The sequence below is a fragment of the Haliaeetus leucocephalus genome, unplaced genomic scaffold (assembly GCF_000737465.1).
Source record: "Haliaeetus leucocephalus isolate CR32 unplaced genomic scaffold, Haliaeetus_leucocephalus-4.0 Scaffold450, whole genome shotgun sequence".
NCBI lineage: Eukaryota > Metazoa > Chordata > Aves > Accipitriformes > Accipitridae > Haliaeetus > Haliaeetus leucocephalus.
The window spans coordinates 17798884-17812937 of NW_010972886.1; the positions used below are offsets into that span (position 1 = coordinate 17798884).

At 37.7% G+C, this 14054-nt stretch overlaps 1 protein-coding gene across 1 annotated transcript in view; it reads left to right on the forward strand.

Annotated features, from left to right (window-relative positions):
- The window catches only part of CLHC1 (clathrin heavy chain linker domain containing 1), a 63934-nt gene that overhangs the window by 7606 nt on the left and 42274 nt on the right, over positions 1–14054 (forward strand). Inside the window, 4 exon segments of the mRNA XM_010575062.1 lie at positions 720–898; positions 3668–3869; positions 4789–4840; positions 5795–5974. Of these exon segments, the coding sequence (XP_010573364.1) occupies positions 720–898; positions 3668–3869; positions 4789–4840; positions 5795–5974 (613 nt within the window).

Sequence of the window (14054 nt, forward strand, 5' to 3'; positions counted from 1 at the left end):
TGTAAATTACTTAAGCTTAGTCTTTTGAGTCATAAAGCAATATTCTAGTTAGATTCATTAAAATTAGTTTCTGAAATCTAAGGTACATAAAAACTATTGATGATTTTAAATACCCAGATAAATACAAAATAGTCTTTCTAATTTTGTCTTCCTCTCAATGTTTTTGTTTGCATTTGGCAACACAAAATTCAGCGATATTGATGATGTCAGAGACTGAAGCAGTGCAGTATTTTGTACCTCCTTTGAAGGAGCCATAGGAGCATTGCTGAACTCTACAAGATCAGCGTTTCTTTTTGTCTGCATATTTTATTGCCTTTTGTTCAAGTTTTAAAGGCAATAACTGAGAGAAGAACTGTGATAAACTAATGTTCAGGATCAGTATGACAAAACTAAAAAATTTGTAGTCCTAGTAGCCGATGTTATATCTTCTATATTCTCACTTGAAAAACTATATGTTTTAAAGACTACCCTCCCCACCCTGAGATTTACCCATTACCTGTCAATGGTAAAATACTATCATGAACCCTCTGCCTTCAGTTTTGAGCAATCTTCATTTGGAGTAATTAACAAAGGATCTGATATGACTCAAAAGATTTAGTAAAAATTTTGTCAGAGGCATTTGGTGGGTCTCAACAAACAAAGTCTAAAACTGAAGTCTTAAATAGTGAAAGATACTTTTCTGGGTGCCCAGCCAATGACTTTTGTTTTCGTCCTCATAGCTGTTAGCTGCCTTAAAGGAAGAAATATCCCTTTGCTGAAGTATTTTGACACTCTGATAAACTCAAGTACTGCAGCTGGACACCTTCCAAATTCAGCCATAACTCTGGAAGCAATCAAATGTGCATTGTCTGAAAAGCAATGAAATCTATTAACACACTGGGTTAAACAGCAAAGGTATGTTGTTCTGCACTGAGATTCACGGAGAGGTATGCCATCCTCCATTACTTCCCAAGTCATGAGGCTTTGCCTTTTCTTCAAAGTCAATCCTTTTAAACTAAACACAATGAAAAATACATTAATGGATTCTTTTTTGTTGAATCCTAAATTCAATACGAGGGTAGACCAAAAAAGCAGTATCAACAGCTCCTTCTGAAGGGCACATTTTGTTTTGGTTGCTGTCAGCCTTTCTTACAGCATTGTAGATTCCAGTTTTGTTTGAGACTCTTTTCTCTTACATTGTACTTAAAAACTATACGGGTATAAGATTTTCACAGCCTACTGTGGATTAAGAAACGATAATTACTATGATATGAATTTCTTTCATTTTATTGGCAATGTCAGTACCAGATCCACATTTTCAAACACAATTACACTAAAAACGTGCCTAAACTGTAAACCCTGTACCTACACTTGACCTCTGTTTTCTCCATTTATAGGGAGAGGATACAATCATACTTGAATTTCTAGAAATGCATCTGTTTCTGCATTTTTGATTTGGAGAAGACATTTAAGCTGTCAGAGATATGTTTTCCTAATACAGTGTAGATTTGTTTGAAATGGTGAAAATCCTACTAGAACAGTCTGGTACTGAATTAACTATAATGGGTGCCTCTCTGCTGAAAGACTCTGGTGAAGAGCAACAGCGTTCTGTAACGCTAGCCCATATTGCAGTTTTAAATTGAGATTCTAAACTACCTTGTGTCAGGACCAAAACACCACTTCTTTGTTTCAGTCCTAACCCATAAGCTATCCTACTAATGCAAAAAACCTGTTACAGTCTGCCATTTTGACATGCTGAAATCATCATTGTTCTTATAGTAATAAGACCTAGCTAGTTACAACATCACAGTGAAACAGTGTTTCTGAAGCTATGCTTTATGACCACCTTGGGAATCATGAAATGTTACTAAATGCAATGTTAGTAGACAACGGCTTAGTTCCTCTAGGGTGGAAGAGCAAAAAGCAGCTGTAATTTCTAGTTCCAAGTATTACAGATGTTTGCAGTAGTGCGGGATCTGCAAATTGCTTTTAATTGTTTGCTGGAGAAGCCTGTTGAAAAATACTCTGTTACTGAAACATAATGATGCCTTGTTTGTATAGGTAAATAGGAGCTTTACCTCCGATTAAGTTCTGTACTGGTTTTAAAACAGTCTTTTGCAAATACTAAAAATAAATAAATAAACTCTAAACAACTTAGATTGTAGGCAAAACTGGTAGCAACACCTGTAGCAGACAGGTTACATAACACTTGACAGTATAAATCCCTGTAATTGCCACACTATTTTGTTGCACTATGTTATACGATAATTGCCATGCTACTGTGCCACTGTAATTGTGGCAAAATTTTATCTATTTCCCATTCCTGTGTCCTTACGTAGAATTTCTTAGGAAAGTGTTAAAGCCAGCTGAGCTACTTCTGAGAGTCATACGAGTCATACTACAAAATATCTTGGTTTTGTTAATATGGCAAAATTTCCTCCAGTCTTTCTTTGAATCTTTGTACTTTGGAGAAAATGTGAAGTTGGATAGCAAGCTATGGTTATTGCCGTTTTCTGTTCTAATAATCCCAGGAAATCGGACTAGGCTTCTAAAACTCACTTTTTTTGGACATGTTCCTCTGAGTTTATTGTGAGACTGACAACAAAAATTACAAATACCACTGGTACTGAGTAGACTGGCTTCCACAGGCTGTGCTGTGGAATGCCCAGCCACGGCCGCTCTGCTCCGTCATAGCTTGGGAACAACACAAACATTTCCTTATTCCTGAAACCAGCCTTGAATCTCCCATGTCCAGGAACACTGTAAGGCTGCAGTTGTTCCTCCCAACTGCCAGGGACTGTAATTACAGTAATCCCTTAAAGAAATGTCCTATTGCTTCCTATTGCTTTCAGTGCTCTTAGAGCCCTCTCTGCTGCAGTTGGGAGATTAAAGAAAAGAAGGAAGAGGCTACTTTCTCAAATATGGAGAATTAAGGCTGCAAGAGGGGCAGAAGAGCTGGAAGGGGTATAGTTTAATACTTACACATGCAGAAATACGCCCATCTACACAATCCACTTGTTGTAGCTTGTTTTGAAATATTCCAAAGTGTCCTGGTTTTGGCTGGGATAGAGTTAATTTTCTTCCTAGTAGCTGGTATAGTGCTGTGTTTTGGATTTAGGATGAGAACAATGTTGATAACACATGGATGTTTTAGTCATTGCTGAGCAGTGCTTACACTAAGTCAAGGACTTTTCAGCTTCTCATGCTGTCCTGCCAGCGAGGAGGCCGGGGGTGCACAAAGCTGGGAGGGGACACAGCCAGGACAGCTGACCCAAACTGGCCAAAGGAGTATTCCATACCATGTGATGTCATGCTCAGTATATAAAGTAAGGGGAAAGCTGGCCAGGGGACTGCTGCTCGGGAAGAGGCTGGGCATTGGTTGGTTGGCGGTGAGCAATTGTTTTTCATTTGCATCACTTGTTTTTCTTGCGTTTTATTTCTCTCTCTTTCTCTTATTTTCCTTTTCATTACATTTTTTTATTATTATTATATTTTGTTTCAATTATTAAACTCTTCTTATCTCAACCCACAAGTTTTCTTACTTTTACCCTTCCGATTCACTCCCCCATCCCGCCAAGGGTGAACGAGTGGCAGTGTGCTGCTTAGTTGCCGGCTGGGGTTAAACCACAACAAAGTTATGGAACACACTAGTAATGCTGGTTTCTTTTATTACCTTGTCTTCTTCCAGTTAACCTTTTCTGAGGCAGTAGGAGATATTATTTATGACTATGGGAAAGTGGAACCAAGCGACAAGTCAAAATGCCTGGCTTTGGCTGAGGCCGCGTATGGTCAGTTTGGTGCACACAAAAAAGTTGCTCTGTGCCTATGTGAACAGCACCAAATTTCTGGAGCAATGGATTATATTCAGCAACTGGAGCATTTTTCTTCAGGTAGATAATAAGGCACTTGTATTGTCTTTCATGATTGTTCTATAATATGTTTATTTCAGGTTTAACAGTGATGTTTTTGACCACATTTGTATAGAAATCATTTGAAGTGAATACAAATATCTGAACTTCTGTCGTGTTTACTGAGACGTCAAGAGCTCTGTTAAATGTCCCTATGTGTTTTATCATAATGTCAATACATGCATGCTCTGATGAAGTAAGGAATTACTTTTTGTATACCTGCTAAAAAATCTCCACAGCATTTTGGCAAGGACCCCAGTAGGAAACTGGGGGGGTTCTCATAGCCTACAGTTCCAAAACCAAGGTTGATTTGGCCCTCTCTGGTGGATCGTGAGTTCATTAATCAAATGATTAAAGGAAAGAAGGGTGCCCTGTGTTCTTTCTTAGGTACCTTTCTACTTAGCCGCCTTCTGGTGGTGTCCTTTTTTTCTTCTATATGTATTCTTGCTTAGACTGTTGTTGCTCAGTTGAGCTACAGTTTTTCATTCTTCTTTTATTTCCTGGTCATATTTCAGATAATTTTAAGGGAGGATTTTCAGGTTATCATGTCTTCTAGGGTTTGTTGATTTTCTCATTCCATGAGATTTCTAAAATAATTACAGGAAAAAAAATTCTTTATATATATTTTTTTCAAGTAAAAGGTTAGATTTTAATGTCACCACTAGCTTTTCCACAGTGTTCAGCGAAATCAGTCAAGATCATTGTAGGTTTTTATGGTGAGGAAAGGGAGAGGTAACCATATGCAAATACATAATAAACTTGGTATTTGATGTTTCAGAAGATTATTTCTTTCTATTGGAAAACTGTCCTAGCACTGCATTAATTCACTGTCTCAGTCAACAATGGATTATAAAACCACTGTTTTCATCTATGGGGGCTACAATCCTGTCTTTTATCTCAGCTGATCACAAAAAGCATGGTTTTGAGCTATTGGAGGAAATGAGCAAGAAAAGTAAGCGCAGCAAAATTTTAATAACAAACTTCTAAACTTGAAATTTTAATTCAACTCCTACTTCAGCCTATAAATTACTTTGGATTCAGTGCTTCTAGTTTGTAATGTGATCTGAATAAAAGCTTTTCCTTCACGGGGAGCTGAACTGTGCATTCTCACATCTTCTGGAGCTCTCAGGGATGAGGGTCACTGTGTCAGGTTTGAGGGCCCATCCTGCTTGCACTCACGCACAGGTTCAGTCTGTGCACCCCTTGGGGCAACCCTGCCACTGAAAGAGCTCTGCAGGCACTTTGCTTGCTTCTAGCAGAGCCTCTATAGTCAGGCGCTTGGGCAACCTGCAACTTCAGCACTTACTACTTAGGACACAAAAAAATAAACAAAGTCCTACTGTTCTAAGGTTTGTAGGTTTTCAGAGGGACTCTTTTTTGCACTGCCAGACACAGCGGCAGAAGCTCTTCAGGCAGCATGAACTCAAGCCAAGGGCAGACAGCTGCAACAAACCACATGGGCAGCAAGTGTCAGGTTCTGAAACTAGTGTGCAGAAAAACTAATACTTAACTGCCTGGACTTGCCCAGGAAAAGTGCTTAAATTTAAAGACAATATTTCTGAAAATTAGGTTTTCTGCATCCAGGGATGGTTGATGGCATCTATTGTACTTATTGTGTCTTGCTCCAGTAAACTGCCCTTAACTTCAGTGCCTGCAACTACCCTGTCATTCTATTGCTCTTACGGGTTTCAGAAGTGATTTTGAGTGCAATCAGGGGGTTTTAAGCTTTTTAAATTAAAATAAACACTGTTTTTCTTATGGGTCTTCAATCAGCTTTTTTTTTAACTCAGTCTTAGGATTTATAATCCGTCTGGAAAAACCGTGAATTATTTGTGCAGTATGCTTATTATGGATAGTACAAAGCTCATTAGGGCAAATGCAGGATCTTTAAATGCGGTTGGTTTTTTCTTGGATGCATTTGAACACATTATTATAAATGATACCGTCTGTACTTTGGAAGACTGGAATAAGATAGCAGTTGCTTGTGCAGAAAATAAGCATGAAAAGTTATCTCAGAAAATCGTGTTGATTCTCACCTCACAGGATGGAGTGTTTGAAAATTCGCCACTTGATGAAAAAGATGGAAGGTTAATGGCACATGTTTTGTGGTAGTTTTTGTGTGTAACAGCAGAGGGAGCTCTTACAGTAGTCAAGCGAAGAATCCTTTTCACTCTTTGTATGAACCGTAGTAAACACTAAGCATGCAGAAACAGTGCTGAAAATAATTTTATCATTGAAGCCTGAGCCTGATGGAAAACTACCAGACAAGACTCTTAACAAGCAGCAGCAATGAACTATGTAAACATTTCCTTCTGAGACAGGTATGTAAGCACATGGTAATCTTTTAATGGAACTTATCTTCAAGAATGGAATGCAAAGCCACTATGAGATAAAGAGACACGGGATGCCTCAAGACTGCACAGGTGTCCCTGAAACCCATCCAAGGATTATGATGTGCATGTGGAGATGGGTGGTTACTTATGTTAATGAGTTCTCGGAAAAGTCATGAACATGCTGATTATTTTGTGAATATATATATATAAACTTGCATATAAATTGTGTAACTGACTTGACGCAGCGCACAAATTAGGAGGAGCGATCGATCCCCTGTGCGCCCAGCACTGCAATAAAGAATACCTACTTAATAGTCATCCTGACTATTGAGTCCTAATTTCGGTTTTTCATGGCAACACCATCAAATATCAGTTATTTGTCCCTTTTAATATGTCCCTGTGAGAATGTGTGCATGTTTGTATTTTGTTTAACTGAAAATGTATTCTCAGCGTAGAAGATAGATAGTTGGTGTGTTGTACCCTGGAATGGTACGGTGTGGTAATGGTATGCATATACTTCCCATCCTGTTCTCAGCTTCAGTACATCATGCCTGTCCTTTAGTATAGTGCTGGAGGCAGATACTGCTCAGGGTTTAGAATCAGCATGGCTAGGGGAAGCTGCTCCGAGTGGATCATCATTCTGAGGGAGCTGGACAAAGGGCATTGTGCAGTGTAGATGTACCCTGATGCCTTGGTCTTTTGGGTTTGTTTTGGGTTTTTTGTTCCAGGCCATCACTGGAGTCATAATACAAGTTAGATTATTATGGTAATCTAACAAATCCTGCCAAAATACAACAAATGTCTACTTAGAACAAATTTAGGCTTCAGTTACATGCATCCACCCGCTCTTTGGATTGCTGTGGGAATTGTGTGTTTTGAGGACCGTATTACACTGTAAGAGCTAGTACAGGAACTTAGCTTACACTGATTATCAAGAGATGGGTAATTCAGTCTTAGGGAAAGGAGGATGTCCAACTGCAGTCATACATCAGCAGATTCACTGGGTGCATGTTGGCAGAGCCTCTTCTTAGCTCTCAGCCCACAAGAAGTAAAACCAGGAAGAATACTGAATGTTATTTACTGTTGTCACTGTGCTACCTGTTCCCAAATAACAGATATCTCTATAATTAAGCTAGATATAACTACTGATGGTTTGTTTTAATTTCAAGACATTTTGGCACTTTTTAAAAGCTGCTGGGCCATATTGATTGTTCGGATAAATCTGCAGAGTTAGGATTGAGAAGAGAACTTTCTTTAAAAGAGAAGAATTGCAAGTCTACAGATATTCTAAGTATTGTGTGAATGAGCAACAGGGAAAGGTATGCAAGTTCAGTTTTCAACATGCAGAATAACATGCCCTGTAAATAGAACCCTTAAGTTAAATCTTTAAATGTAGAGATATTTTCTGAAATAGTGTTAAATATTTTTTTCTAGTAATGCCTGCCACTTAGTAGTGCGTTTCCAAATGCCTGTGAATTATTACTGCTCTGAAGAGCTTGCAATTTATGCAAATTTTATTAGGGATACCCTCCTTCTAATGAGCATTAGAACTTCTACCTCAAGAGTGGTTCAAATCTATCAAAGACTGGCCAGTTTAGTGGTGCTTGAAGTGTGTTCAGTGCTGTAGAAAAAGGTAAGTTCTGTGACCCTGGGAAGTAGGGCCTTGCCAGGATACTTTTGTAGTTGTCTTAGTGGATCACATTTTTTCCTAGGTCGGATTTTTTTTAATCTGATGCAGCATTTTCTGTACTCCATCTGCTATGCTGAGAAGGAATTTCTAGCATTTTTACAAGTCAAAGGGCAGTTGATATAATCCTGTTTGCCGGTAAGGGGGGAGAAAGAGGTGATACTGTCAAAAGAATGTGAGAACAGAGATTTAATATATTTATTGAAGCCACAGTTTAAAGAACATATTCAGGAATAAATTACTTGGGTGATGTCTACTTTACATACGTTGCAGCTGAATTTTGACTAATGTTCAAGTACATTTGCCAGAATTACTGAGGGTGAACTACAAATTAAGAATAGTTTTCCCTTTTAGTGCTTTTTGCTATTCATGTTAGTGAAATTAATGTAATCCTGCTATTATGAATGTATATGCTGATGCAGATACTCCAAGAGCACTCAGGTGAAAAGGTCAACACTGGTGGCTTCTGTGGGATTTCTGAACACAGAATAGAGCCCTAAGCAAGTGCTTATGCTTGGGGAAAAACAAAAAAAAAGTATTGCACACTGTTTGCGGATACAGGCTAGTATACTTTGGAGACTGCTTGGTTTTATAAGAAATGCAGGGAGCATGAAATGTTTATTTTCAGACTGAGATTGTTTTAGCTGTCCAAACTGTTACTTCTGTAACAGAACTAGAGCATTCATTACTGACACCTGACCTTTTCCTTAACTCAGCTTGACACCACCTGAGTGACCACAGACTTCTGCACTTTTTGATTATGAAATGCAGAGCAGTCAAATTCTACACGAGAGGTTTTTCCAAAGTCTGGTATCATCACACATGATGAATGCAGAGGTCAATAGTCATTCCTTTTCCCACTTATATAATTTAATTTAGTTATGAAGTTCTAGAATTTTATTTGTGACCAACTTGTGTTGTAAAGTTCAAACCTGAAGTATAGTTAAATACAAGGCATAAGCAAGGGATCAGAAAGAATGGCCAAGTATATTTTGTATGCCAGGAAAAGGGAGGTGTAAACTCTCAGAAGTAGTTAATACACCTTCATGGAAAAAGTGGAGAGTCCATGCTAAGTGAAAATTGATTTATTGTTATACATTGCTATGCCTACTGAAACTTCAGGTTCAGTTTTATCATTTCTTTTTATGCTGGTGGATGTATATTAATTTTAATGGTGCTGTTTCTTAGATATGTAATGAGTGACAAAAGATCAAATCTGGTTAGTTGTCACACTGATTATAAGATAAGATGGGGTGTTTGACCTTAGACACACTGTATATATCATAACTCAATTTACAGTGTAACATACATCGGATTTTGACCAAAAGGATGAAAACAATGAATGCAAGGATCACTGACATTCTTACTGCACAGAAGCTGGCATCATACAAGAAAGCAGTGCAGATGTAACTGTGATACTCTCCAGAGTGATTTCATGGTTCTTGTTTAATATTTGCAGCAGCTGAAAAATGAAAGTGCTTGTTAAATCAAACACAGTGATGGGCTAAACCACAAAATTTTATTCCTTTTCTTTATAGCCCTTTTTTCTGTACAGAAGTGATTTCTAACAAGGATACATGATCAAATGGCAGGCCTGAGGTACGTGCTTCTTCAGTTGACCTATTTACTTGCTAGCTGGTTTGTATTAAGCATTCTCTGGAAGTTTTAGAAATCATGCTGCATAAGGAAAACAATGCAAGTGCAGTGTCAAATGTATAGTCTCTAGAGCAAATACAACTGTTACTGGGGAGGACTGTACTGGTGTTGCCTTATATGCCTTATTTTCCTTCAGAAGAACTTGGTGTCTCCCAATCCAAGAATCAGTTGCTAATCATGTATTGGGATTTAAAGCAATTTAGACCTGTGTGTTTTATTCAGCAACCTCAAGAATTTTCAGTCACTTCATCTTGAAAAAAATAAAAACTGTCTTAAAAATTCTGTTTAGCAAGGTGACAATATACTTTTACCCAAAGTGTCCGTAAAAGCCAAGTAGTATTTTAGTAATATTCAAACACCCAAAGTTACATATAAAGAAGAGATGGAATTTCAAAAAGCTAGAGACATCTGTAAATGCCTAAGCAAGTTTAAAAATCTGTTCTTTACAAAACTTTGTCCCCAGTCTCAGACATTATTTTGAAGAATAGTTATCCAGTTTCACAGACAGAGAAGTAGGAGAGTTGTCTTGTCACCTCACTGTTAAGAGAGATTCTGAAACATTTTGGATACTGGCAGTACTCCTATTTCTTTTTTCTCTTATTTATTAATCAAACTCAGAATTCTCTTTGTCTTGGATAAAATAGTCTGGTCAAAATATAAGAAAGTGGTTTAAAAGTGAGTTTTAAAAATACTTCAAGAGTGAACAAAATTTACAGGTACACAGCATCGTGATCCAATGCAATTTATTATTGCCAAGCTCTGACTAGCTGACTTAATTCCTATGTCTACTTGACTGGTGTGCTGCACACACCTCCTTCAAATGCAGACTTCACAAAGATCAGCCACATATTTATACCTTGATTTAATGAAGAAATTAGGCTCTTACAAGATATGTGCTGAATGGGAGATTAAAGATACCGGAATGAGAGGAAATGTTGTGAGGTTAGTTACGTAGCCTAGTACCCAGGTCACTTACCTGAAGGAGGAAATCATAAGCTGTGCTTCCTGCTTCATGGAATTCTTCTGTCTTAAAATTAATTACTTATTCATCTTCTGTCTTTAAATTAATTCATTATTCACTGGAAACAGTACAAAGCCCATCCAAGATCCACTTCCCAGGTGAGTGCCCTTACCACATGTAAGATGGTTTTGTTCCACCTCCACTAAGAAATTTCATTAGAGCTTAAAGAAGTGATAATACTATTTTTATTGCATTCTTTTCTTTGTGAGATGGTTTTTTTTATGTTACTCTGGCAAGTTTTATGGAGAGAAGGAGATGGCCAACTTAGATAGCTTTTTGCATGCTTTATCCACGAAACTCTGAATGTGATGTGAGAGTTAGGTTTTCTGAAGTTACCAAAAGCAAAATACAGTTTAGTGATACAGCTTTCATCAAATGCAAATCACAGATAGAACAGTATAAAAGAGTTTGTATTGATAAACAGACAAATGATACAAGATATTGATAAAGGTTTATATTGATAAGAGTCCATCAGCGATATTCAGTAGGACCTTTTAAGGAAAATTAAGATACTCCATTTTAAATTTTTTTTTAATGTTATTTCTTCAGGCTCTTCCCATTATTTCACTTTTTTTCTTCTAGCTTTCTTGTATTCCTATGGGCCAATTATCCTCATACTTTAAATCACAGAATGGTAGGGAGCAATCTTTCACTGGTGGAAGATTAATGATATTAGCATGGTGACCTATATGTTAAATGTGGTCTATTTCCATCCTTCTGTAATCCCTTTGAAATTCATGAGTCACACTAACGATGTTTGGCCCTACGCCTTTTCCTTCACTAAATTTTATGACCCTGTGTGCCTCCCTTCTCTTTTTGAAAGCTGTATATACAGTCATCTGATTTGCATCATTGCTGAAGCCAGTAGTCAGAAAGAGCTGTTGAAGAGGCAGCACTGGATATACCTGACCAATTATCTAAGCTCTCCCAAGCACAATTACTTATGTCCTGGATGTGTTAACATTGTTTTGACAGATGATTTTGAAACTTCCAGATACATTGAGAAAAGCTGATGGTTTTATTCCAAATGAAGTGATGGAATCTGCTATCTAGTCACAGCACTCCAGACTTCATTAATTAAAGCTTCTCTCTGAATTTAGGAAGCCATAAATTCTGGACTTTGTTTTGCTCCAGTGATATTCACTCTGACTATTCTGCTGGATAGCTGAGAATGGAAGTAGGTTATCTCTGAAGATAACAGAGCAAAAATAATGAAGTATTAGTTTCTGAGCTTTTGTGGTTGGGTTCTGTCAAGCTTAAGCTCCAGTTGTCCTCTATTTTATGCTCAACAAAAATAAACCTAGTCCAAAAACTAAATTAAAAAAGTGCTATAAATACAGTGCAGGGGACAGAATTAGCAAGCATGCAGCTACTAAAGGCAGATTTGGTAAGCTGGAGTAAATTAATTTTGAATGAAGCTCTCACTGATATGAAATTTAAAAGGTCAAATCATTTTCCAGTAACTCACCATTAACCCCTGATGTAACTGGAACCTCTAGCTAACTAAGTTTCTACTTCAGAAGTAAAAACTAAATAACAATAAAAAAGAGAGTGAAATGTCATAGTAGCTACACTCACTTAGGTCTGCAATCCCTGATGTTTTTTGTTTTATTTTAACAAGACTGGTTCTAATATCTGTTAAGAAGTATCATCACACATAATTCCATGCTTTATGTTCAATGTGATACTTTGCTCCAATGCAGGAAAAACTGCACAACCCTCTCTCCTGCAATCAGCAGAGCAACAAGTAGTCAGTTACAATAATTTTGATCATACACCATCGTGTGAGGGGGGAAACAACTTGTAGTGTTTCCTATACTGTAGGAACACAAAACCATATAAGCAGAATGCTTTTTTTTTTTTTTTAAAGGATTTTTTTTTTTCCCATAAAACAATATTAGAAAAGAAATCTCTGCTGGATATCTTGCAGAGATTATTGTTTCTTGTGCAGTGATAGCACCAAGACTACATTCTCATTTTACCAGATATTGTTCAAATACTAAGAAACAGACTGCAAAGATGAAAAGAAAGCAAAGTACAAATACTGAAGTGGATCTGGAAAGGTCATTGATAGATGCTTTTGTTCTGGTTACTTTTCTGAATTCTAAAATACACAAAGAAAAGAGCAAAGGGAGAGACAGGCACATCATAATAATATGAAATTTCTGGAGTGGATTATTGTGACTGTAGAGATTAATTACCAGTTAATTTGTACTTCTGAGTTCTATTAGGACCAGAATTAGAGTGTAACAAATGCGGCTGCTTTGTGAATATAATCGGTGTGAGGATAAGCTAAACGACTATTTGTTTGACAGTCTTGAGTGTTAGGTTATTTTATTCATACTTGAACAAAAATATAAGGTGGCTGCAAAATCCCCAGCAGCTAGTAAGGAGGTTACACCTAACTCAAGGCACCTAACTCAGCTGAACTGTTAATTTCCTGAGGCTGCTACCGTTGCTATTGTGCATTGCAGGGTCAGAACGCAGTGCTGTTGCGAATAGCACACAACTGGGCCAGAACCCTCTCCCTGCTCCTCTCCTCAGCTGCAGTTGCTCAGGCAACAAGATCATTCAGCAGCAGAAAAGCACAGAAGGAAACTGTAAGGAGTGGGAGGAGAGACATTTCTCAGGGGCTATAGAAAGGGTGGAGGAAAGAGGAGGGAGAATATTGGTACATGTCTCAGAGAAGATATTTGCCCTTGTTTTTGCATAGACAATGGTGCCAGAGGCTGCTTCAAAGCACTTCAGTTAAGCTTTTTTCTAAATTTCCCATTTGGAGTAGCTTCTTCCCCTGTCTTGGCTTTTGAAAGAGGTGAGCAGATCAAATGAGGTGCCTGGTGTTGGACACTGTTAATATCCTCCTGTATCCTGGAACAGGATTCTTAAGGAGTCATTTAGGTGCCTTTACCTGGTAAACTTGGTATGAGGCATCTGATCTAGTCAAATGCAAGCTGAGGTTTGTGTTGGGCCAACACCAAAGCTGTTCTGGCACACACCTGCATCCTTCAGGGGAGCAATAGGACCTCTAGGAGCAATTGTCAGGACTTGGGACATCTTCTCCCCTTGGCTCTCAGGAGATCAGGGTATGTATCTCAGGCCTCTTGCCATATGAAGGTTTTTGGTAACTGGCTTACCAAAAGATAGTATCTATGATTATCCTCCTATGGGAGCAGAGAAAATATAAAAAAAACCCCAAAGAACAACAACCCCCCATTTTTCTACAAATGCATTTGCAGTATTAATACCATTATCAAAGCTGTTACAGGTGAGGACTTGTTACTGAAATTTCTTTAAACTTAACACTGAGGAAAAATAAATGTTTTGTACTTCTAAACAGTATCTCTTCATTATCATTTGTTTTAATAGCTATTACTTCTTATTTTGGCAGTAGCAGAACATGAATACTCTGTAGGCTTTACTGCATTCTGTCTTTGCAATTCTCATTTCCAATGAATTAATATTGATTGACC